At 52.2% G+C, this 21,033-nt stretch overlaps 5 protein-coding genes across 5 annotated transcripts; 2 read left to right on the top strand and 3 right to left on the bottom strand.

Annotated features, from left to right (window-relative positions):
* Positions 1-7,510: 7,510 nt before the first annotated feature.
* Positions 7,511-8,685, top strand: BO80DRAFT_445046 (C2H2 finger domain protein; the record flags this gene model as incomplete). Its single annotated transcript, XM_025721469.1, has 5 exons — positions 7,511-7,636; positions 7,696-7,721; positions 7,784-7,891; positions 7,950-8,505; positions 8,563-8,685. The coding sequence occupies 5 exons, from the start codon at positions 7,511-7,513 to the stop codon at positions 8,683-8,685; spliced, it is 939 nt and encodes a 312-aa protein (XP_025575517.1).
* A 1,094-nt stretch (positions 8,686-9,779) lies between these two features.
* Positions 9,780-11,810, bottom strand: BO80DRAFT_381983 (uncharacterized protein). The gene is made up of 3 exons (XM_025716865.1): positions 11,118-11,810; positions 10,731-11,049; positions 9,780-10,668 (listed from the first exon to the last, which is right to left on the bottom strand). The coding sequence occupies exons 1-3, from the start codon at positions 11,384-11,386 to the stop codon at positions 9,931-9,933; spliced, it is 1,326 nt and encodes a 441-aa protein (XP_025575516.1). The 5' UTR covers positions 11,387-11,810; the 3' UTR covers positions 9,780-9,930.
* Positions 11,811-12,385: 575 nt separating this feature from the next.
* BO80DRAFT_445044 (gamma-glutamyltransferase family protein) lies at positions 12,386-14,379 on the top strand (the record flags this gene model as incomplete). The annotated part of the gene is made up of 4 exons (XM_025721468.1): positions 12,386-12,550; positions 12,610-12,628; positions 12,686-13,035; positions 13,093-14,379. The coding sequence occupies 4 exons, from the start codon at positions 12,386-12,388 to the stop codon at positions 14,377-14,379; spliced, it is 1,821 nt and encodes a 606-aa protein (XP_025575515.1).
* Positions 14,380-14,422: 43 nt separating this feature from the next.
* On the bottom strand, positions 14,423-14,766 carry BO80DRAFT_72164 (uncharacterized protein). Its single transcript, XM_025724747.1, has one exon. It carries the CDS (start codon positions 14,649-14,651, stop codon positions 14,466-14,468), a length of 186 nt encoding a protein of 61 aa, XP_025575514.1. The 5' UTR covers positions 14,652-14,766; the 3' UTR covers positions 14,423-14,465.
* Positions 14,767-19,961, bottom strand: BO80DRAFT_72241 (PE repeat family protein). Its single transcript, XM_025724748.1, has 5 exons — positions 19,689-19,961; positions 19,345-19,459; positions 18,976-19,230; positions 18,889-18,909; positions 14,767-18,633 (listed from the first exon to the last, which is right to left on the bottom strand). Exons 1-5 carry the CDS (start codon positions 19,761-19,763, stop codon positions 14,882-14,884), a joined length of 4,218 nt encoding a protein of 1,405 aa, XP_025575513.1. The 5' UTR covers positions 19,764-19,961; the 3' UTR covers positions 14,767-14,881.
* Positions 19,962-21,033: the final 1,072 nt, after the last annotated feature.

Raw genomic sequence — 21,033 nt, 5'->3', positions numbered from 1 at the left:
GTTTGTGAGCGACTGATGAGGCTGATTCGTCTGTTCGTCTATGGTTAAGGCGGGTGCAGGATACGTAAAGGTCCATATGAGGGTGGACAATCATGCAGGCCAAATTCGACGAGCTGGACTGGATTGCTTGGCAGTGGGGGAGTAGACATCGTCTCAAGGCTTCTGCGTTGGGATGCGGACTCTCCGTAGCCGTCTCTTCAAGTTCATCTTGTGCTAATTAGTCAAGGGGGCCTTAGTACGTGACTAGTGTCATGGTTAGCTGGCTGGCTAGGAACCGTCCCCTGGTCCTCCCAGATTAGCCCCAGCGGACGGCTCGAGCGACTTAATTAGTCCAGTGCACGGCGGTTCCCCGAACCTTTAGCTGATGCTAGCGTCCTAAGGAGGACATTAGTGAGCGCGCCGGACTTGGATATCTGATGATAGCGCTGGCTGACCCGCGGGACAGTTCCGTTCACCTCGCAACTGGAGACTGGAGGTGTGGATTGTTGGAACGGAAAGAGCTCCATTATCCTGGGCCTCTCCAGTTCAAAGAAATTAGGACGGGAGCGGAGCATGGTGTCTTTGTTGTTGGTCTTCAATTTCCCTGAGTCAGAGACATCACAGGGCGTCTGTGGAGGCCGAGGGCATTCGCCAAATAAGCCCAGCCATCCTACAGTGTCGCGCGAGAGATATCTGCAGCGATGATTGCTTGCCCTTTCCAGCAACCGACAGGGACTACCTGCAAGGCAACGTGCAGTGTATGTCCAAAGTAGCAGGCCAGTGCAGGCTTTGGATCGGAAACGGGGATTCAGGAGACAGAACGCCTACCGGACGCCAGAATTCCCCGTCCTGCCGAGCCACTTGGTTTGGCCCCGTGAGTGGATTATTGATTACCTAAGGCGGGACAGCCTCAGGCAAGGCGGATTCGGATTCGGATTTCGATCCCCATTGCTCATGGCTCATTTCCAGGACTCATTCGATCGCTTTGGAGAAAGAGCCTTAGCCCCGCAAAGGGGCAGAATCGTTGATTCTAGCAAACTACATGGGACCTCTGTCTCAGCTTCGAGGTGGACAACAGGTAGTGAGTCGAGATGAGGTGAGATGATCATGTTTATCATGCCACCTTGCCTTGGAAAAGTCCTGTCGAAGGTTTCGAGTAAATGAAGTAGGATTGTCCTTCTCGCGTGGTACCGGAGTTCGTCAAACCCTGGGGGTGCAAATCATTACACAATGGGCCCGACGTGTCACCAGTATCTTTCTACGAGCAGGGCTGATCCGGTCATCCTCACACGACAAGACCTTTCGGGTCCAAGGCCGGTGATGGAAGCTAAGATATAGGATCACGTTGCCGCCGTGTAGTCCAAAACTGTAAATCCTCCAGGTTCCAGGAGACCTTCACTTGATGGGGCATCCTCTGGACGCAACCGGCGCACGGAGTACGGTGCCCGAACCACAACAAAACCCCCTCTCAAATTCCCCTCAGGAAAGATCACGGATCGGGGCAGATTCTGGCTCCGACGGAGGTATAATGCCGCCGGATTCCGACCAACTTCACAACTACCTGATAGGGTAACCACTCTGAAGTGTATACTCGATTCAGAGAAACGGATACACGGGCGTTGACGATGCATGTTGTCGTGGAAGCGTTTCAGACTTTCAGGACCATCAGCAAGCCGGTCAGGCTTTTCCGACGCAATGATGACTGCAGTAGCCTATCGTCACTTTGCATGTCTAGTGCGGGAGTTGAGTGTTCTTCCCAAGGGCAACCTTTGCGAAATGCCTGCAGCGCCCGGCGTCAACACTAGGTACGGTATTTCCCACTTCAGATAGCCAATCAACGCCCCCGGTCTACAGGGAGCATGCCCATCATACTCCATGAACAGTCTAGTGCAAATGCCGCTCTCGAGTCCTTGGTGGGGCGCAAACGGGCACATGACAGGTCTTGATTGCCTAGATCTTCCAAATCAGGCCTTGGGCAGTCTAGTGGTGACGCTCCATCCATGACGCTTGGTGACCGTATTCTATATCACCATGCGTACTCCGTATAGATACTTGTGATAGCTGAGTGGGTACCGAGTAGTACCTTCAGGGGCCCTCACTGGATACCCTTGGGTCTAGGGCGTACATGGGTAGAATGTCGCCATGGATGGCTCTGACCGTCTTGAGAGGTGGCACTAAGCCCGTGGTTCTTTCTTTCTTCCTTCCCCACACCAGGACCACGTTGTCGACTGGCTGTCCCTCGCTACCTCGTGGCGCGAGAGGTCGGAAACTGCCGCGGAGTACGGATCCTAACCCTCCCATTGTTATTATTAGCCCCAGGCTCATTCTTCTATCATGTTGATGTGCCCATGCCTGCTGTCGCAGATGACGATGTAAGAGGCATACCTGCCCTACCTCGCTATCCCGGTACGTAGAATATGCTTTCTTGTGCTTTTTCCTTTTTACGAGCCAGCTGCTCGTGTATGACCATTATAGAACTTCCGCGCGATAACCCAAGCGGCCACACCTAATAGCATGTCAGCGGACTTGAAAACTTTGGCATTGTATCCGGATTAGTGCGCACGGAGACCTCCCCAGGGCTTCCACATGGTTGATCCTCTCACCCGTCTCGTCGTTGCGCCCCGAGGGATCATAATCCTGGCATGGGGTCCCTCCACGTGAAGGCTCGAGAGCCAGTGGGGGATGGGGGCGGCTGGGTGTAATGGCTATGCATGACGGCCCTTACGTCCAAGCCTGAGGCATACCTAGACTGTCTAAACAGAACCCACAGTAGCTAAGCCGCCTCCTGGATTTTGATTAGCTGGTCGACGAGTAGATACCTGTTTGTGTCTAGATACTCCGTGGGGCTTTTTCTTGCAGACTAGCTTCCCCGACAGGGCAGACTGCGGTCTGCCCGTCAGCATAGAGTGCTGTCAGTGCTTCACTGCCTTCATTGCTGTCGCGATAATTGACCCGTCTCAATTAAAGCATTTGTCATGATTGAAAGTCACAATGATTGAACTGTAATGCACTATCTGCACAAGTCGCCTGGTGGGCGTCAGCAATTGCTATTGCCATCAGTTAGGACACTTGGATCGGGGAATACAGGACATACTACCTGCTACTAAGGCTCACCGTAGAACCCGCTTATCATGGGGGCTTTAATTTGCTGAAAATCATACCATGTTGTCGATCCCAGACACATGGCTGCCAAGATAACCTGTCATTAATATAACGCCTGTTATGTGGCAGCCATATTAAACCCCCTATAGTAAGGCTGTTATCATCAGTTATGGCACAATACCCCATACAATCCGAGCCATCTCGGTATAGGTTGGCCTCCACTTTCGAAAAGTTGTAGTTGGTATTGCTCTAAGGGCTCGGGCCCGAGCGAATCCACCCGGCCACAACCAAGTCCTTTCACGGAACGGGATTGCCGCAAGCCCGCGACCCTCATATGGGGGCAACAAATCCAGGTCATACGGAGCACAACTCTCTAAGACCGTAAGACGGTGTGACCTGGCTCTTCCTTGATTGACTCCAATGTCGCCTGAGAAGTTCAAACCCCTTGATTGTGCTGCAGCTTGGCATGCAGAACTTCTTGGATTAGGTCATCAGTGGTTATTCCGGGCTTTTAGAACAATGCTTATTCACATTCTCCTCCAAGCGCGAGGGCTCAGCCTGCAGAGCGAAGCACTCTGATCAACAGTTTGAAACAAGCTAGAAGCCTGCGTGAAGGTAGAAGGTGGCAGGGGCGTCAGCGTTGGCTGGTCGATTCGTTCTCCTCGTTCCTTCCGCGTAGGGAAACCCAAGGAGAATCAGTGCTCGAGGATGCTTGCCCCACAGGGCTGGACATTCATTTCGTTTCTCCCGTACACTAAGAGTACCCAGTACCCAGCCAGGAGGTCCTTGGCACCTCGAGGCTCTCTTGTTAGAGCCGCGACAGACTACTCCAAGATACCCACACACTAAGTAGTCGGTACCTCTGAGTAATGGTATTCCTTACATTACATGGGTGGATCCGCTCAAGAAGCGGTAACCATGTGGGTAAGGCTAAGGTTTCCTAGCACTCAGATCGTTCATCATTCTCATATCGCTACCAACATGGAGCACTGTGCTTAGGATTACCTCCAGTTCATCTTTGGTATACTGCTTGAGAACAGCGCGCATGGCTGGGGTAACCTAGCCACTGAAAGCTGGAAGTAGGCATTCCGGAGACTGGCTGCTGGTCGGATTCAAGGTGAGGATGTAGAGTGCTTATCTCAGCTAACGATTCATTTCAGTGTCACCCTTTTCTTTTCTTCCTGTGCCCCTGCGTCTGGATGCTAAGTCTTCCTCCCGTAGCCTGCAGAGAGGGTAGGCCCCCAATGATGACAGGTACCAAATCACATGGTAGTCAGGGTAGCGCGCATGCAACCCTTCATGAAACATTGCTTGGCAGGCAGACTCGAACTGGCCGGCAATAATCCGGAAGATTCGAAGATCGTCAACCTGGTTAGCCTTAGGCAACAGCAACCATGTCGTTGCACGTGGTAATATTACAGGCTCTACTACTGTGACCCAGTCGCTAACTTGCTATATGGGCCCGTGACATGGAGCGCATGTCACCAACTCACTGAATCGTCAACGGATACCCCGTAAAGGCCTGTTGGCTAGTAATTGGCCCCATACTACGGAGTATGATAAGACAACAGCTAGATACTCCACAACACTAGAGGAGGCTCGATCGATCATCCATGCTATGACAGTGGACACCGGGCGGGATCGGTTGCGAAGAGCCTGCCCGGTTAGGAAAGCAGAAGAGGCTATCGCAGGCTAGCGTTGCACCGTTGAGAGGCTTTGCAGTTTGCAACACGGTTGAGGAAAGGAATACTGGCTAACCGTGACAAACAAAGATCATGCAGAAGGAGACAGATCAACGAGGTCCGCGGACATAATTCAGCAGCATCATCATGGGCTGCAGCAGAGGAGTTATTCTTAGGAACCATCCAGCATGGTCTCCTGCATTTGGATACTTGAAACAGCCGAATCCCTATTTTGACATGAACATTGATCTCGAATAGTGGTCCGGGCGGTGGTTGGGGAGCAGGTTTGCTGCCGTACCACCTGCTGAACCCTATCGCTCTCGTCCGGATGTCAATTGTCAAGAGTCAAGACCAAATGCACTGAGTGGGTGGCCCCACTTAGTCTATGTTTAGCTTGGATAGGCCATGGCCAGTGTGGCCCGTGGAGTATCTACGGAGTAACCCGCCTCTTTTAGCGGTTAAGCCTTTTCTCCTTTAGCTTAGGGTGCTTCTTAGTCCTTGGGCTTCAGCAGACCATGTCCAAAGTGGAGCGCTGGAGGCTTGGGGGAAAGCCTGAGGAGTGACAGCGAGGACGGCCTGCTGGGCTATCCTGGCCAGATCAGTCCTGCCACTACTTTAGCCTGCCTAAGTCTGTTGTTGGTTGGCAAGCTAGAGGACAACAGGCCTGGCCATAATGTATTAATGATGATGCGATCTCATATTGGCATTAACCGAACGCTCCAATCAAGAGGCTCGGGAAACCAACAAGTTTCCCACTACTCATGCAGCTTCTGCATGATGTCTGCTCAGTGCCGGCGTCTCCTTATCGACACTGCCTCTACCCCGTACATCGCTTCAGAGACTGCCCCCATGTCCAGTAGCTCACCTGTTCGCCCTTTGGTCAGTAATTCAATATCATCGCAATTAGGATAAAAGAATGACCGGGGTGAGCCACTATAATGCAGTTGGTATCACCCAAGTCCGATGACGCCAGTTGCCTGGATAGTATCAGAGCCGCAGCAGATACTGCTTGTGTACTTCGTATGACTCGTATACGGAGTAAAAGCTGACAAGATCGATCTAGCCATGTGCACACTGCACAGGGTATTGCCAGGGGAGTGGGGTATCCCTAATCCCCCTCTTTCTCCATATCTTCTCCGTAGTCATCCTCCTTTCCCTTCGAAAGGATGTTCAGTCTCCGCGGATTCCGTTAATTAATTTGATTTGGGTTGGGAACGTGGGAAGGCTAACTTTCCTTGATCCTCGTGGCGGCCGGGACTGGCGATCGGAAAACCCATGGATCAGCTTATGCAGTGGACTCAGTGGAAGCCAACACTGGACCGTTGAAGTGTATTGCGCCGTGGTTCGTCCGACCGGCTAGACTAGTCGACGAGCAAGGCACAAAGGTCCAAGAGCCTACGTCGTCAATCGTCTGCCAAAATAATGGCGCCCCAGGGCCTCTCCTTCTTCACCCCATCATGCAGTACGCCTCAGCCGCACTGCTTGGCTACTACTCCGTAGTACTTGTCGCTTGGGGGGAATGTTGGCCCCGTGTCGGCTGTCATTTGCCCGTTGAACCAACGGGCCCCGTCCAGACGGTGGATGAGACCAGGCCGGAAGAGGGAAGGAATGGTTGACCATCGTTCCTCCTGCAGGATGACAAAAAGGCCATCCCGTTTTTTTTGGTGGACTCCCGTATTCATTCATTCGCTACTCCGTATTATTATCATTATTGTTATTATTACGATTATTATTATTATTATTATTATTCCCCTGACCGGATCAATTAGATTGATCCGTCAATAAGCTGCATCGGGCAACAGATGACTGAATTCCAATTACTCGAGTTTGATCCGCCGGTTAGCGTCGCACTGCTCCCCGATGGGCGGACTCCCGTCCAACATAGCCATGCTTGCTTGCTTGCTGTAGCACCCTGCGATGCACTGGTTCGCTTAGGTGCATTCATTCCCTGGTTCAGCCGACGAGGATTGGATGATAATCTCATTGTCCTATTTATTTTTATCTCTGCTTATTCTTATGATTATCATGATTAAGGTGATTTATTTTATTCATTTTAATTTGGGTATTTTTCCATTCTGACAGAATAATAACATTTATTTTATTTTATTTTATTTTATTGGAATGCCCTTCCAAATCATCTCCCCTCCCCTCCTCCGGCGATCGCTCGGGGGGGCCTCTTTGTCGCCGGGCTAGCCACATTGGGGGGTTCTTGTATATCACTGCAGCTTGGTGCTCAATGCTTACCCTTCGACCCTGGAGCCTCTCTAGACTCTGCCACCATTACCTACGTTTCAGATCGTCGCTTTACTTTTTTCCCCCTCCATCTCACTGCCCCCATCTTAGCTTGCAGATGCGAGGCATTTTTCTTGCTTCATCTCGTTAGAGCTCACTCTTCTGGGCCCTTCCCCGATTCTACTAGCATCGTTGCATCACAGCCCACCTTCCCACTTCTCCCCCCCCCAATCTCCACACGACTACCACATGTTCCGTTCCTGACAAGGTCTGGGTCTTGTCACAGAATGGTCAGGGATCTTCTCCTCCAGGAACCAAAACTATATCTTCCACCCGTTCGCCAATCCAACTCCTGTCTATTCTCACTTCATCACGGCAACTCTATAAAGTCAATTGTTCCTGCCCCTTCATCCTCTGAACAACTACAACACTCCTCCCAACAACTACTACAACAACTAAATCAACCCCCTTCTGCAACATCGCCACACACAACAGACAGGAAGAAAGCATCCACAATGCGTCGAAGCACTACTCAATCGGAGATCCCTCTCCCTATTACCTACACCCCAACCACACACCGCATCAGCAAGGCAAAGAAGGGAAAGCGGGTGCATGCCTGCGAATACCCGGGCTGCAACAAAGTGAGTTTCACGAAGATGCCAGCAGACTGACACGAACCGTGACTGACATCTCAATTCAGGTTTTCACAAGAGCAGAGCACAGAAGGTAAACCATTGCCCTTGCGTCTCAATGTCTTCGCTCGTGTACATACTGACCTTCAGATGTAGACGCCATGAGTTGAACCACAACCCAGAAGCTCTATTTCGGTGTACCCACAGCCACTGCAAGAAGGCCTTTCACCGTCCGGACCTTCTGGCACGCCACATGGAGAGACAGTACGTCATACTACCGTGAGCAAAGCAAATTGCCATGTATACTGACAAAGATCTCTAGCGAGTTGGAAGCACAGATGGATCGGACAGCCCAATGGCAACAGCAGAACCGCACTCCCATCATCTCCGAGCCCTATGTACCCACCACTACGACGATGCCCACGAGCCAAGGGCCGTATCTAGCTGTAACCCAGCCGCAGAATGCGATGTCGGTGGGATCACTCGTGGCACCTGCTATTCACCCGGATCTCTCCAACGACTGCGGTATGATGTGGAACAGCGTGGAAATCCCATCTGGGCACCAGACTCCCTTGTACCAGGGTCACCATCAAGTCCACGAGTCCGTAGAAGACAGTCGGTATTACGCTACCCCGGAAACGTGTCCGTCCCCTCTCTCGGACGGAACTTCCCTCTCAGTTCACTCCCACTCCCGTTCATCTGCTGTCTCCACACCGGTCACAGTCGTTGAGCCATATCCTGAGAGTCTCATGGAACCCGACCTGACTTCCTCGCCAATGTCCATGCAGTCGAACATGCGTTGCTGGGAACAGCCAGACATCAGCCTCCCCTCCCTGAGCATGATGCCGCTCCCTCTCACCGAAAGCCTTCTCCAACCGGTATGTCGACCAGAAGACCCCTTACAATTTTGTCATATCTAACTTGGCCATTTACAGTCCATCCACTGCCCTTATCCATCTCCTGGCTGGTCAACCACCCACCACCTGGCATACGACGACCATACTCTTCCGCCCGCAGCGTTTCCGCCCGCGATGAACTGGAAGTCATGGGCGCTGTGAATGCCAGCGAAGCCAACACGAAGTGACGATCCTAAACTCTTGAACACCGACACCCGACTAGCGGATTCGCCGGTGCTTAATCGGGGCTTATGAGCCGTGTTTTTATACGACTAATTCGCTATTGCTCGCCCTATCGGGACCCCCGCTATGAATGAGGCGCAGCGATGCGTACTAATTTTTCTGATACGCATAATTAGCGCGAAATCGGAATAATGCAACCAAGAGAAGGGCAAACCAGGACAATGAGAAGCGGAGCAGCTACAAATCGTCGCTTTCAACTTGTTCTCACACCTTTCGGCAGAACTATAATACGACGTTAATGTCGCGATGCAGCGAGACTACTCGAAGCCGGCATCGCGGGAATCACGAGGTTCCCACAAAGCCACAAAAGTATTGTCGGCCTATCTTCCAATTTTTGTGCTATCTTTCCTTCAAGTCTTTTCAATTCTTTCCTATGTTCTCTCTACATATATTTCCTTTGTTATCCTGTTTGGAAAAAGCCCTGACTTTTGAGTCTTTTTTTGTTCTCCTTTTCTTCTTCTCTTCCCTTCTTTGTCCAAATATCTCCGATTTCCGTCTTCACCTTTACTTCTTTCTCATGATTATATACCCATGTTGTGGCTTTCTCATTTTTACTTTGTTTGCAACGCGCACAGTTGACTGTTCATATGCTATGCTATATTGAGTTATGTTATGGTCTACGCTTTGATCTTGATGCTTTATCTGAGCCAATGATGTTTCTTCTTCTTTTTCATGCGACCCTGTACAATGCCTGATTGACTTTCATATAAACTTCTGTATATTAGATAGACTAGTGCAGTTTCTTGCAACTTGATTGGTCTTATATTTCTCAGGATATACTTTCTTAGACATGGATACTGGCCAATGCAAATCGTGCTTCTTGACTGGTCGCTTATTAGTAAGAGATTTCTTAGACTGAGAAGAAGGGCCACCCTAGACTGGTGCCTGGACAAGTACTTGCTTTTGCTGAATTGCTGTGGGTGAAGATGGGTATCAAAAAGGTCGTATCGAAGATTGGGTCTAGATGAAGTGCTTGTTGTTATCTGGATGGGGTCGGTTGTTAACAGATGATTGATGATGGTTGGTCGGGATGAGACATGTGATATCAAGCTATGATGAAGGGATCTAGATTACTCGACCGTATTCACGACTCCATATCTACTGATGATCAGGCCTGGTACTTGATAATCCATCGGGCTAAGGCTCGCATCGTTAACTAGCGCTCTACAGCTCGCCCTTGGCCGGAATGACTCTCCAACACCATCCACACCAGCTTCGATGCTGCCCCCGCTCCTCTCTGATAAGGTAATCGCCCGTTTCACGTTCATCCTCATGCTCGACTACACAAGCACCGACTGTGACCCGCTTCTTTGCTTTCTGTTTCACCCGCCCTCCAATGCCGATGATTTCCTGTCGGAAGTAGCCAGGTTCCTCTTCTTCGCGATGATCCCATCCCTCATTGATGTGATTGAGGTGGCGTGGAGGACTCTGGCTGTGCCGGTGTTCGTAGTAGCGGCTGTAGTCAGGAGGGCTCCCTGATGCTTCGTCCGCTTCGCACTCTACCTCCAGCTCAATCTCTTGGGCCGCAAGGCAGTCCTCTCCGCGACCACACTTGACGCCCTGGCAGCCTTCCCCAATCCCTGTGCCTAGACCGCCAAGGTATGTACTGTATCGAGTGCGCCACGTCCAAACCCGACGGTAGGTCGTATCGTTGCTGCGTACTTGGTGCCCGCATTGATGGCAGAGCCATATAGCATCATCGCAGGAGCATGGGGTACGCCGGAATGCAGAGATTACCGACCGGGGAGGATGCGTGGATGGAGCAGTGTAGGTATTGGGTGGATGGGTGTGTTCGTAAGGTGGCTCGATTAGGTCGCTTAAAGGGGCCGTACGACATGTGGTACACAACCGACGAATACGATGTTTCAGCATACTGCTGGATGGTGGCTTTATAGTGCAATTCTAGGAGGCATGTGTCTTAGAATCATTATAGTACCACATAGCATTCGGCTGGATGGACTTACGCGACACACAACTTTAGAACATCGGCGGCATTCAGCTACCATGTCTCGGGCACACTTAGCGATCTTGCCACTGGTCATGCGGCCAGAGCTCCTGGCATTCTGGCTGAGCAACCGCAGAACCGACTTGACGCTGTTGGGAATAGCAGTCCCGCTATCCAACATGTCCGACAGTGTCTCGATGTACTCATTTTCGCAACGCAAGGTCTGCTTGATCAGCTGCTGGCGATATGGGGCCAGATTGGCGTGGAATTGACGGCATGTTCGGGAAAGGGCGTGCAAAGTATTCAAGTCCACCGAACGAGCGATCTCCTTGATGATTCTGTACCCGCAGTCAGCACAACATACAGAACCAGACACTGGAGCGGCCTGGTTCAAAGTGTCTCATACGGATAGCAGCTCAAAGCAGCCGAGAAAGCGTTGCGATTCGGATTTTGTTGTTCTTGAGGGAGGAAAGGAATGTTGTGCAACGGATCTGCAGAGCGATCGTCGTCTGCCGATACATCCGCTGAGCGATCAGGCTCCCCCGCACCAGCGGGAAAGGGCTTGGATAACCTGGGCTTTTTGGGTTCTATGTACGAATAACGGTGGGTATGAGAGGGGCCCGATATATGATGCGTGTTGAGGACATCATCATCGTAGTCGATAAACACCACCATCCTGCTTTGAGGGTAGAATAATGCAGTATGTAGGGAAGAGTTTCACACGTTCCACAGGAGTTTGCTAGCCGGCGGCAGACTGAAAGAAGAACGACAAGACTCAGGCAGGCCAGAGAGATCAATCCGGCTGGGCCATAATAGGCTTATAATGCGTACAACCGGGTGTGCGTGTCCGTTGACCCGTGCAGTGGAATGATACGGCAGGGAATCATCCAGCTCCGGGTTCGGCGCGGGTCCTTGAGATCAATCGCAGTGGTTCGTCTCGGCGATCCAGGATCCGTGGCGGGATTGCTGGGTCTGATGGGGGGTTTGGAAGTGGATCCGGCAGTTTCAGGCAGATTCTGCAGGGGAATAGGAAGACAGAGAGATCATATCAGATCCTCCTCGTGGGATCTCAACCATCTTATCGGGCGATGGGGGGAAGGATGATGGACGATGGATGAGTCGCAATTCCCAACGTCACGCGTCCGCCGTCAGGTGCGCGCGCCTTCCCCGTTCGGGCCTGGCCGCGCCCTTGTCTCTATCCGGAAGGTGCTCCTTTGCTCCTTCCCTCCGCTCTTCCGCCTCTACTTCGCTCTTCTCCTTTCTTCCTCCTCTTCTCTGGCCTCAGCTCTATCTTTACTTTGTCTTCCGCAAGTATACAAAGGGATGAAGGCGTGGCCTGTTTCGGTGACATGATGCTCAATTGTGTGTTCTAGTCATTCCGACCCATGGATGCATCCGCGCCCCCGGGGAGCCCCCCGAAGTATCCTCGGGAAATGCCCCGACTACCCCGATAAGATAGCGTCTCCAACGCGGCGGGGTAAAGCACCTCATTCCCCTGGCCGCACCGGATTGATCAATGGCTCCAACCCTTCGCTATCTCACTCCCATTCCAGCTCAGGGACCTTAAATTCCTCCCTTTACCCTTGGACCCATCTCCGCCGGTTATCTTCTGAACCTTCCTCACCCCACGCGGAGCTCTACCGAACCGCAATCATCGCCTCACAACACGCCAAGATGCCTCTAAACTCCAGAGCTGTTTATTCTCGGCTCAACCCCGATTTCGCCCCTTTTGCAAGTCGAAGGAGTACTGTTCACAGTACAAAAGGCATAGTAACTTGTACTCAACCCTTGGCGGCCGCTGCAGGCCAAAGAATTCTGAGTGAAGGGGGTAATGCTGCAGTATGTTGTGGACAAATTCGATTCTCTTTAACAGGATGTGCCGCTGACATCTATACTAGGATGCTGCTGTGGCCGTAGGTCAGTGAAAGATATGACACCAACAGGATTTGGAACTAATAGAAGTTTGTCCAATAGCCGCTGCACTGAACATCACGGAGCCTTCATCCACCGGCATTGGCGGTGACATGTTCTGTCTATTCTACGATGCTAAGACCAAAAAGGTTCACTCGTTGAACGGCTCTGGCCGATATCCCGCCAATGCTACGCTCGAGAAGATTAGGCAGGATCTGAAGATTGGCCCTGACGACTCTGGGAGTATACCAATGACCAGTGTCCTGGCCGTAACAACCCCTGGTGCAGCTGCAGGATGGGTGGATACAGTTGAGAAGTTTGGCAGTGGAAACCTGTCTCTGGAACAGATCCTGCGTCCAGCTATTGAGCTAGGCGAGGACGGTTTTCCTGTGTCGGAGCTCGCATCTTTTTTCGTAAGCACATATCGCCCTTTCATCCTTACCAGCCACCAGAAATTAACCTCTCACTAGTGGCACGAAAGCGAGCATTTGATCCGTGATGCATCTCCTAATTACCATGAGATGCTCAAGCCCGATCCGAACGCCCAAGATGGTGTTAGGAGCCCTCTCCCGGGAGAAATCTTGAGGAACCCCACGCTCGCTCACACATTCCGAGCACTCGCCGCAGAAGGGAAAAAGGGCTTCTATGAAGGTCGCGTTGCAGAGGAGCTGGTCAAAGTCGTTCAGGATCTGGGAGGCTACATAACCCTAGATGACCTCAAGTACCACGCGGAAACCGGAAGCCAGGAAACGGAGGCCATCTCACTCAAATTTACCGGTCAAGATATTGTAGAGAAGCAGACAGCTGGAACGTCTGATGAAGCCAACCAGGGCGTTGAGATTTGGGAACATCCGCCAAATGGACAAGGTATCGTTGCGCTAATGGCCTTGGGTATCCTTGAGGAACTAGAGCGTACGGGAAAGATTCCCAAGTTCACTGAGTCCCAGCATAATTCTGCTGAGTATTTGCATGCTGTCATCGAAAGTCTTCGTATTGCGTTTGCTGATGCTTCTTGGTGGGTCACTGACCCGGACGTGGAGAAGGTTCCTAGCAAGGACCTCATATCGCGCGAATACCTGGCGGAGCGGGCCAAACTTTTCAGCCCTGAAAAGGCGTCCGATATCCTTGACCATGGTAGCCCCGCGCACAATCACTGTGACACTGTCTACTTTGCAGTGACAGACAAAGAAGGAAATGGCATATCTTTCATCAACAGCAACTATGGTGGATTTGGGACGAGTATCATACCCAAAGGGTGCGGATTTACGCTCCAAAATCGGGGTGCGAATTTTTCGCTGACCCCTGGGCATCCGAACGCCTTGGCCCCGCGCAAACGGCCCTATCATACCATCATCCCGGCAATGATCACCAACATCTCTGATGGTTCTCTGCATTCGGTATATGGTGTCATGGGTGGCTTTATGCAGCCGCAAGGCCACGTCCAGGTCCTGCTTAATATGCTTGCATTCAATTATCACCCACAGGCTGCGCTTGATGCGCCCCGAATCTGCATCGCGGCTGGCAGTCCTGAGATAGGAAAGACTATTGATCGTACAGTCTATGTTGAAGAAGGAGTCAGCGATGAAGCTGTCGAAGGCCTCAAGCAGCTGGGTCATCAGGTCAAGGTCCTGACTGGATGGAAGAGGGGCATGTTTGGTCGAGGACAGATCATCCGTTGTCACTACGATGATGGAAAGTTGATATACAGCGCAGGAAGTGACCTAAGAGGCGATGGACTGGCAATTCCAGTCGTGTGAGACATACCAATACATCATAACCTCAAGTGTTGAGACCTAAAACCATACGCATACTAATGTATAACAAGTGATTCTATCACATCAGATCATCGTATTCCAAGCTCCTTAATAGCCAATATTGGATCAATAAGGAGTGACGCGAGGTAGAACCCCATGAAGAATCCATTTGCTTCAATGCACATGTAGCACTTTTGTAGATGACACAAACTAAGAATACGACATATACATAGTATAACCACAGATAAAGAAGAATTCATCATCATAAATTGCATGCAACACACTAGAGATGTTAAGATACATGAGAATAGAACCGAAATAGGCTAAGCTCACACAAAAACCACAAGTGCCCCGTTCCATATGCTATGATCGCTGATGCATGCAATGAAGGGACGGACAAATGAAATGGGTCAGTCAGGAGAGAAGTACATGAAAGTAATATGATCTGCAAGAAAAAGACCAGGAATAGAATCGTGGGAAAAGAAACTAACACCCAAGCAAATCATCAGTGAGCAGCAATGGCGGCCTTGAAGAAGTCTTTCAGTTTGGAGGAACCGCTCGGCGGGGGAGAAGGCTCGCGGCGATGTCTGTGATGACGATGGCGATGTTCGCCGCTCCGATGAGAGCGACGTTGTTCAGACTCTTCTTTTTCTCTTGCCCTTGCTTCTTCCTCCTGCTCGGCTTTTCTGCGCTCCCGGCGAGCTTCCCGTCGAGCCCGGGCTTGGGCTTCTTCGTCGTCGTCGGGCCGCGAGCCACCGGAACGCTCACTGCTGCTTTTGCCTTCCTGCGATTGACGATGGCTGCTGTGGTGGCTAGAAGAGGATCTTCTCTCTCGGTTGTAGACATTGGCGGAGACTTTGTTGCCGTTGATCTTCAGCAGGGGTCCATTTGTGTCGGACTGCGCCTCAGCCATGTACTTGAGGAAGTACTTGGATCCTGCTTGTTGCGTGTGACGTGACGAAGAGGAAGAGCTGCTCTTACGCTCCATTTCCTGGTTTCCGGAGTGATCTGAGCGTTGACTGGACCTGGCTGGTGCGCTCTCCTTTCCACTCACGGAACGTTCAGATTGCTCTGCTGAGTTTGCAGATCGCTCAGAGCGTCTTGCACGCTCGCGCTCCTGTTCACGTTCTTGTTGCCGCCGCTCTTGATCACGGGCTTGTCTGCGCTCTCGCTCTCGCTCCTGTTTGCGCTCTTCTTCTCGTCTCCGCTGTCGCTCTCGCTCCTTTTCTTGTTTGCGTTCTTCTTCCCGTCTGCGCTCCCGCTCTCGTTCGCGCTCTTGTTTGCGTTGTTCTTCTCGTTGGCGTTCTCGTTCACGTTGGCGCTCTCGCTTGCGTTCCTCCTCTCGTTGACGCTCTCGTTCGCACTCCTGCTCTTGTTCTTGTTCGCGCTGGCGTTCCCGTTCGCGTTGGCGCTCCCTCTCCCTATCTCTTCCTCGCTCTGAAGGTCGGCGCTCTTTCTCGATAGCAATAGTCTTCTGCTTTTGTTTTTCTTCGTGCTGTCTCTTGGACTCCCTCAAAGCTTGTGCCCATCGACCGGCAAGACCGACACGCTCAGTCTCCTGTCGCTTTAATGATTGACGACCATCAGAAGAACTCCTCGACTCTTTGCGATTGTACTCAACCTCAGGCGATCTTCTGTGCCTCCTTCGTGATGAATGAACTGCTGCGGCGGCAGCGGTGGCAGCAGCAGCAGCGACGCCGGCGCCAAGCAAGATCTCCCCTTTCGAGGATTCGGTAGCCTCGGTTTCCTCTGAAGGCTCCGAGCTCGGATCTGCCTCATACCCTTCGCTTTCATTGATATTGTCTTCCGGAAGTGGCTCCACGGGATCTGACGGTTCGACAGAAATTGACTTCTCGATAGGTTCTGTCTCTTCAGATTGAGTCGGCTGCTCCTCGGGGGTCGATTCTTCGATTACTGGAGCTTGTTCTTCGGCAATCTGCTCTTCGATAGCGGCAGGTTCCTCCGCGGTAATAGTTTCCTCGGCAGCTGGTTCTTCAATGGGAGCCGGTTCATCGGCAGCGGGCGCTTCTACTGGAGCAGGGTCTTCGGCAGGAGCACGTTCCACGACTACTGGCTCCTCAGCAGCAGGTTCGTTGGCAGCGGGCTCTTCGACTGGAGTAGGCTCTTCGACTGGAGTAGGCTCTTCGACTGGAGTAGGCTCTTCGACTGGAGTAGGCTCTTCGACTGGAGTAGGCTCTTCGACTGCAGTAGGCTCTTCGACTGGAACAGGTTCTTCAGCTGGAGCGGGTTCTTCAACTGAGGGTTCTTCGACTGGAGCAGGCTCCTCGACTACTGGCTCTTCAGCAGGAGCAGGCTCTTCAACGGAAACAGGCTCCTCGATTACTGGTTCTTCAGCAGCGAGTTCTTCGACAACAGCAGGTGCTTCAGCAGCAGGGTCTTGATCAGGTACTGGATCCTCAGGAGCAGAATCCTCCATGGGAGCAGGCTCCTCAGCAGCTGATTCTTCAATGGGAGCCGGTTCTTCGACGGAAGCGGATTCGTCAACTGCGGGTTCTTCAACTGCGGCCTCTTCAACTGCGGCCTCTTCAACTGCGGCCTCTTCAACTGCGGCCTCTTCAACTGCGGCCTCTTCAATTGCGGCCTCTTCAATTGCGAGCTCTTCGACAGGAGCAGGCTCCTCGGCAGCAAGCTCTTCCGCTGGGGTCGGTTCTTCAGCTGCCAGCTCCTCGGCAGCAGGCTCTTCCACTGCAGGCTCTTCCACTGCAGGCTCTTCCACTGCAGGCTCTTCCACTGCAGGCTCTTCCACTGCAGGATCTTCCACTGCAGGCTCTTCAGCATGAAGCTCTTCAGCCGCAGGTTCCTCGACAGAAGGTTCTTGAACAGACACAGGCTCCTCGACAGGGGTGTCTTCAGCAGGAGCAGGATCTTCGGCGACAGGCTCTTCATTGGGAGGAGCTTCTTCAACTGTAGGTTCTTCGACAGGAGATTCCGCAACGGGAGCGGGTTCTTCAGCAGGTTCTTCAGTCGGAGCCTCGGCGGCTGCAGGTTCATCTATGGACTCCTCAGCGGGTGAAGAGTCTTCACTAGCAATGGGATCCTCTTGGGTAAACTCTTCAGCAGGCTGGTTTTCGTCAGGCGGTGCCTCAACGACCGCGTCTTCAGGTGCAGCCGGCTCATCAGGCTCAGGCTCAGGTGGTGTTTCGTCTGGAGCTGGAGGATCCTCGGCCGCAGGTCCTTCGGTGGGAGTTTCTTCAACAGAGGCGGCCTCCTCAGCCACAGCTTCAGTGACCGGCTCTTCCTTGGCCGGCTCTTCAGAACTTTCATCACCACCCTCTTCTACGAGCACTTCCTCAGCAGGCGGCGATTCTTCAGAAGCTGCCTCCCCCGTAGTTTGCTCGGGCTGCTCTTCGACACAAACTGGCTCTTCTGCTGGCGCTTCCTCTGCAGGAGCATCAGCCGGAGCGTCCTCAGGCTCAGGTGCCACGTGATCAGAGTCCTCATCAAGGGCAGCTTTCTCAATTGCAGCCTCAGCTTCTGGAGCTTCGTCTACTGTGACCTCCGACGGTAGCTCTTCTGCAATCGGTTCCTCGGCCGGGTTATCCTCAGACGGCGTCTCACTCTCCCCGGCTTCCTCCGAGCTTGCTGTTTCTGGAGGTGTCTCCGCTGCTGCTGGGGATTCATCGGTAGAACCGTCGACTGACTCAGAGTTCGTCGCTTCCTCAGACGGTGTTTCTTCAACTGGTGCCTCTTCTGCTGCTGGTACCGCTGCTTCGGTGGCTTCCTCGGGGGTGGTTGGAACTTCAGGCTCGTCTGCTGCGCTGTCAGAAGCGGGCTCCTCAGCTGAAGATTGATCTGCGGCGCCCTCATCAGTAAACTCCTCAACGGGAGCAGGCTCCCCCGCAGGTGCCTCAGCAGATCCTCCTTCTGCACCTGCATCGTTGGTCGAATCTTCTTCAGAAACAGGTGATTCAGAGGGTTCATCGGATAATTTTTCGCCAGGCTCAGCATCCGGACTGGCTTCATCAGCTGTTGCAGGGGGCGCAGTCTCATCGGAAGGGGAATCCTCCTCTGCAGCAGGTACTTCGGCTCCCTGTTCCTCTACTGGGGCTGGTTCAGTATCAGGTTGAGCGTCAGCTTCATCTGCGGCTCCTGCGGTGTCAGGAAGGTCCTCTGTAGTCTGAGGCTCCTGATTCTCTGGAGCATTAGGCGGCTCTGTTGTATCAGGTTCGTCAGCGGGCTCTGGTTGTGCTTCGGCCTCTTGCTCTTGGCCCTCTCCATTGGATTCCGTAGTCGGTTCTTCAGGAGATGCATCGCCGCTATCGTTCGCCCCAATATCGTCGATGTTATGACCGTCATCGTTGTTTGTGGGAGCAGCCTCCCCTTGTTCTTCACTTTCTGCGGGAGACTCTGCAGTTGCATCTTGCCCATCATCGTGGACATTGACGTCGATCAAGTCTTCCGTCTTTGCTTCTGCTGTTGCTTCCTCTTCGAGCTTGGCGTCTTCGGCCGCTTGCTTATTGGCTTCTTCTTTTTCGACTTCGACTTTGTCAAGTTCTGCAGAAGGATCACATTCTGGGAAGACATCCTCGAAGTGTAAGGTCAGCTGACTTTGGGAACTGATATTGCTATTAGGCGTACCATTGTTGGGGGCTTCAGTGTTCTCCTCGGATGGCGTGTCATTGACATCAGCCGGGATAACTTCTTCAGCTTGTTCCGGTTCTACGTCTTTTGCTCCATCCTCAACTGGTTGTTCGCTGGGAGGGCTATCCTCCGATGTCTGAGCCGAGTCGTCTGCTTCCGGAGCGGGACTTTCGCCCTCTTCTTTTGATTCAGTGCTCGTATCGCCGGAAGCTTCATCAGTCTCTGGTGGCGGTGTTGTCGCTTCTGATACATCTGATAATAATTAGTATTCAAAACAAGACAACGATGACCTGTATCAGCGGAAGACATGGTATGATAGAGGTTGCGGTGGGCCAAGGGCAAGGAGAGAGAGGAAGTACAACATACCTCCGGGCTCAGGAGAAGTTGACCCGTCAGCAGGGGCACTATCGGATCCTTCTTCTGGGGCACTGTCGTCGGCCGGGGTTTTCTCTGGTTCGACGGGGTTGTTGTTGTCCTGATCCTTAGGCGGCGTCAGATGATCCGTAGATGAAGTAGTGACAGGGTAATATGAAAATTGAAAAGTTTGACGGTCGAAGGTCTGATAGTGACGCTCGAAAGTCTGGTATTCAAACTTGGGGAGCTGTGCATACTGGACCGGGTTGTGCTCCATTTTCTCCGACTTCAACCGCTGGTTCCGGGGCTAGATCAGGGGGAGGGTTTTGCTCTTTGGAAAATTGATTGTCGTTTACCGGGAGCCGTTGCTTATTATTATTGTTGTTGTTGTTGTTGTTCTTCTTTTTCTTGTTGTTTCCTTTTCTACCCATGGCATCGGATTAGTGGCGTTTCTTGGTCTCTGGTGACCACTTTTAGGAAGGGTGTGACAAGCGAATATAAATCTATTGGAGAAATATGACATATGCCTGCCGGGTTCTAGACAGGGCGTAGAAGACAGGGGGATGGCGAATAAAGAATAACCAAAAATAGGGGCAACGCAAGAAAAAGGAATGTGAAACGAGGGAGATGTGTAATTGCTGGGTTCAGCAAACGCTATAGTATGAGAGGCTGGATGCGCGAAGGAAAAGGCAGCATAGGCCCGACGGTCCGCCAACGATAGTGTGGTTCCTCTCGAGGACCAAGGCGAGGCGACGTATCGTAGTGCATCGGCTACCCAGTGCAATGGGACATTGTCTAGGGATGGCTCGGGCTTGGGGCTGGGGACGTCATGGACGAACTGCCCGACGGCATCTCTTGTCATTGGGCCACGTTTTACGGGCCCCATGGCCCTCACGGACGGAGATAGAAAGAGGGTCTCTTCCGGAAGCATCACTGGGGCAAGGGGGATAGCCGGCGGAGTGCCATCTGCAGCAGAAGCTTGCAGTAGCAAGCAGGTGGTGGCGGGGGGGGGATGGAAAGTGTGGTCCAGATAGCATTGCAAGCCCGCAGGGAATTGGGTGCTCCGTAGAATGTGCCATTAGTGTGGTGGGGGTGGTGCCACAAACTCCATCGGGAATTCGGGATACCCTGGCGATTTTTCCCTTTGAAGTCCAGTCTTTTCTTGATTATTCCGTTTGCCTTTGCCCTCTTGCGGCCGGGAGCATTGAATAGTTCCAAAGTATCGTTGTTAGCCAATGTGCTGCAAGTACTTTGTACGGGGTGGACAAGCCGAGGGCATGAAAAAGCAATGGACATAGGCAGAGAGACCTGCGCCTTGAAAATGCAAGGTCAAATGATTGATCTCAGGCCTAGTGAATAAACACAGCCAATCAGGCTGGCATCCGGAACAATGAATGGCGAAAAGCCATCGAAAGTGTAAGGGCGACTATGGTTACTCGGGCATGTTGAGTGCACTCATCACCAACATTAGCATCCGCACATCCTAGTCCTCCGTAAACTGTCGAGAATTCATGCCCAACGATTGTTGCAGCAATGGCAATAGATTGGATGCATGAGCCAGGAAGATGGAGACTGGGTCCCTGGCCAGAAAAGAAAGCTAGGGGGTTGGGGGTGTAACTAGGGTGCGATGCTATGGCCATTGTACGGATTACTGTTGCGACTGTGCTCCGTTCGGTGGGTAAGGGCGATCAATCATCGACA

Source organism: Aspergillus ibericus, assembly GCF_003184845.1.
Source record: "Aspergillus ibericus CBS 121593 unplaced genomic scaffold BO80scaffold_19, whole genome shotgun sequence".
In the NCBI taxonomy this organism is placed as follows: Eukaryota; Fungi; Ascomycota; class Eurotiomycetes; order Eurotiales; family Aspergillaceae; genus Aspergillus; species Aspergillus ibericus.
This window is presented reverse-complemented; position numbering and strand designations above follow the sequence as displayed.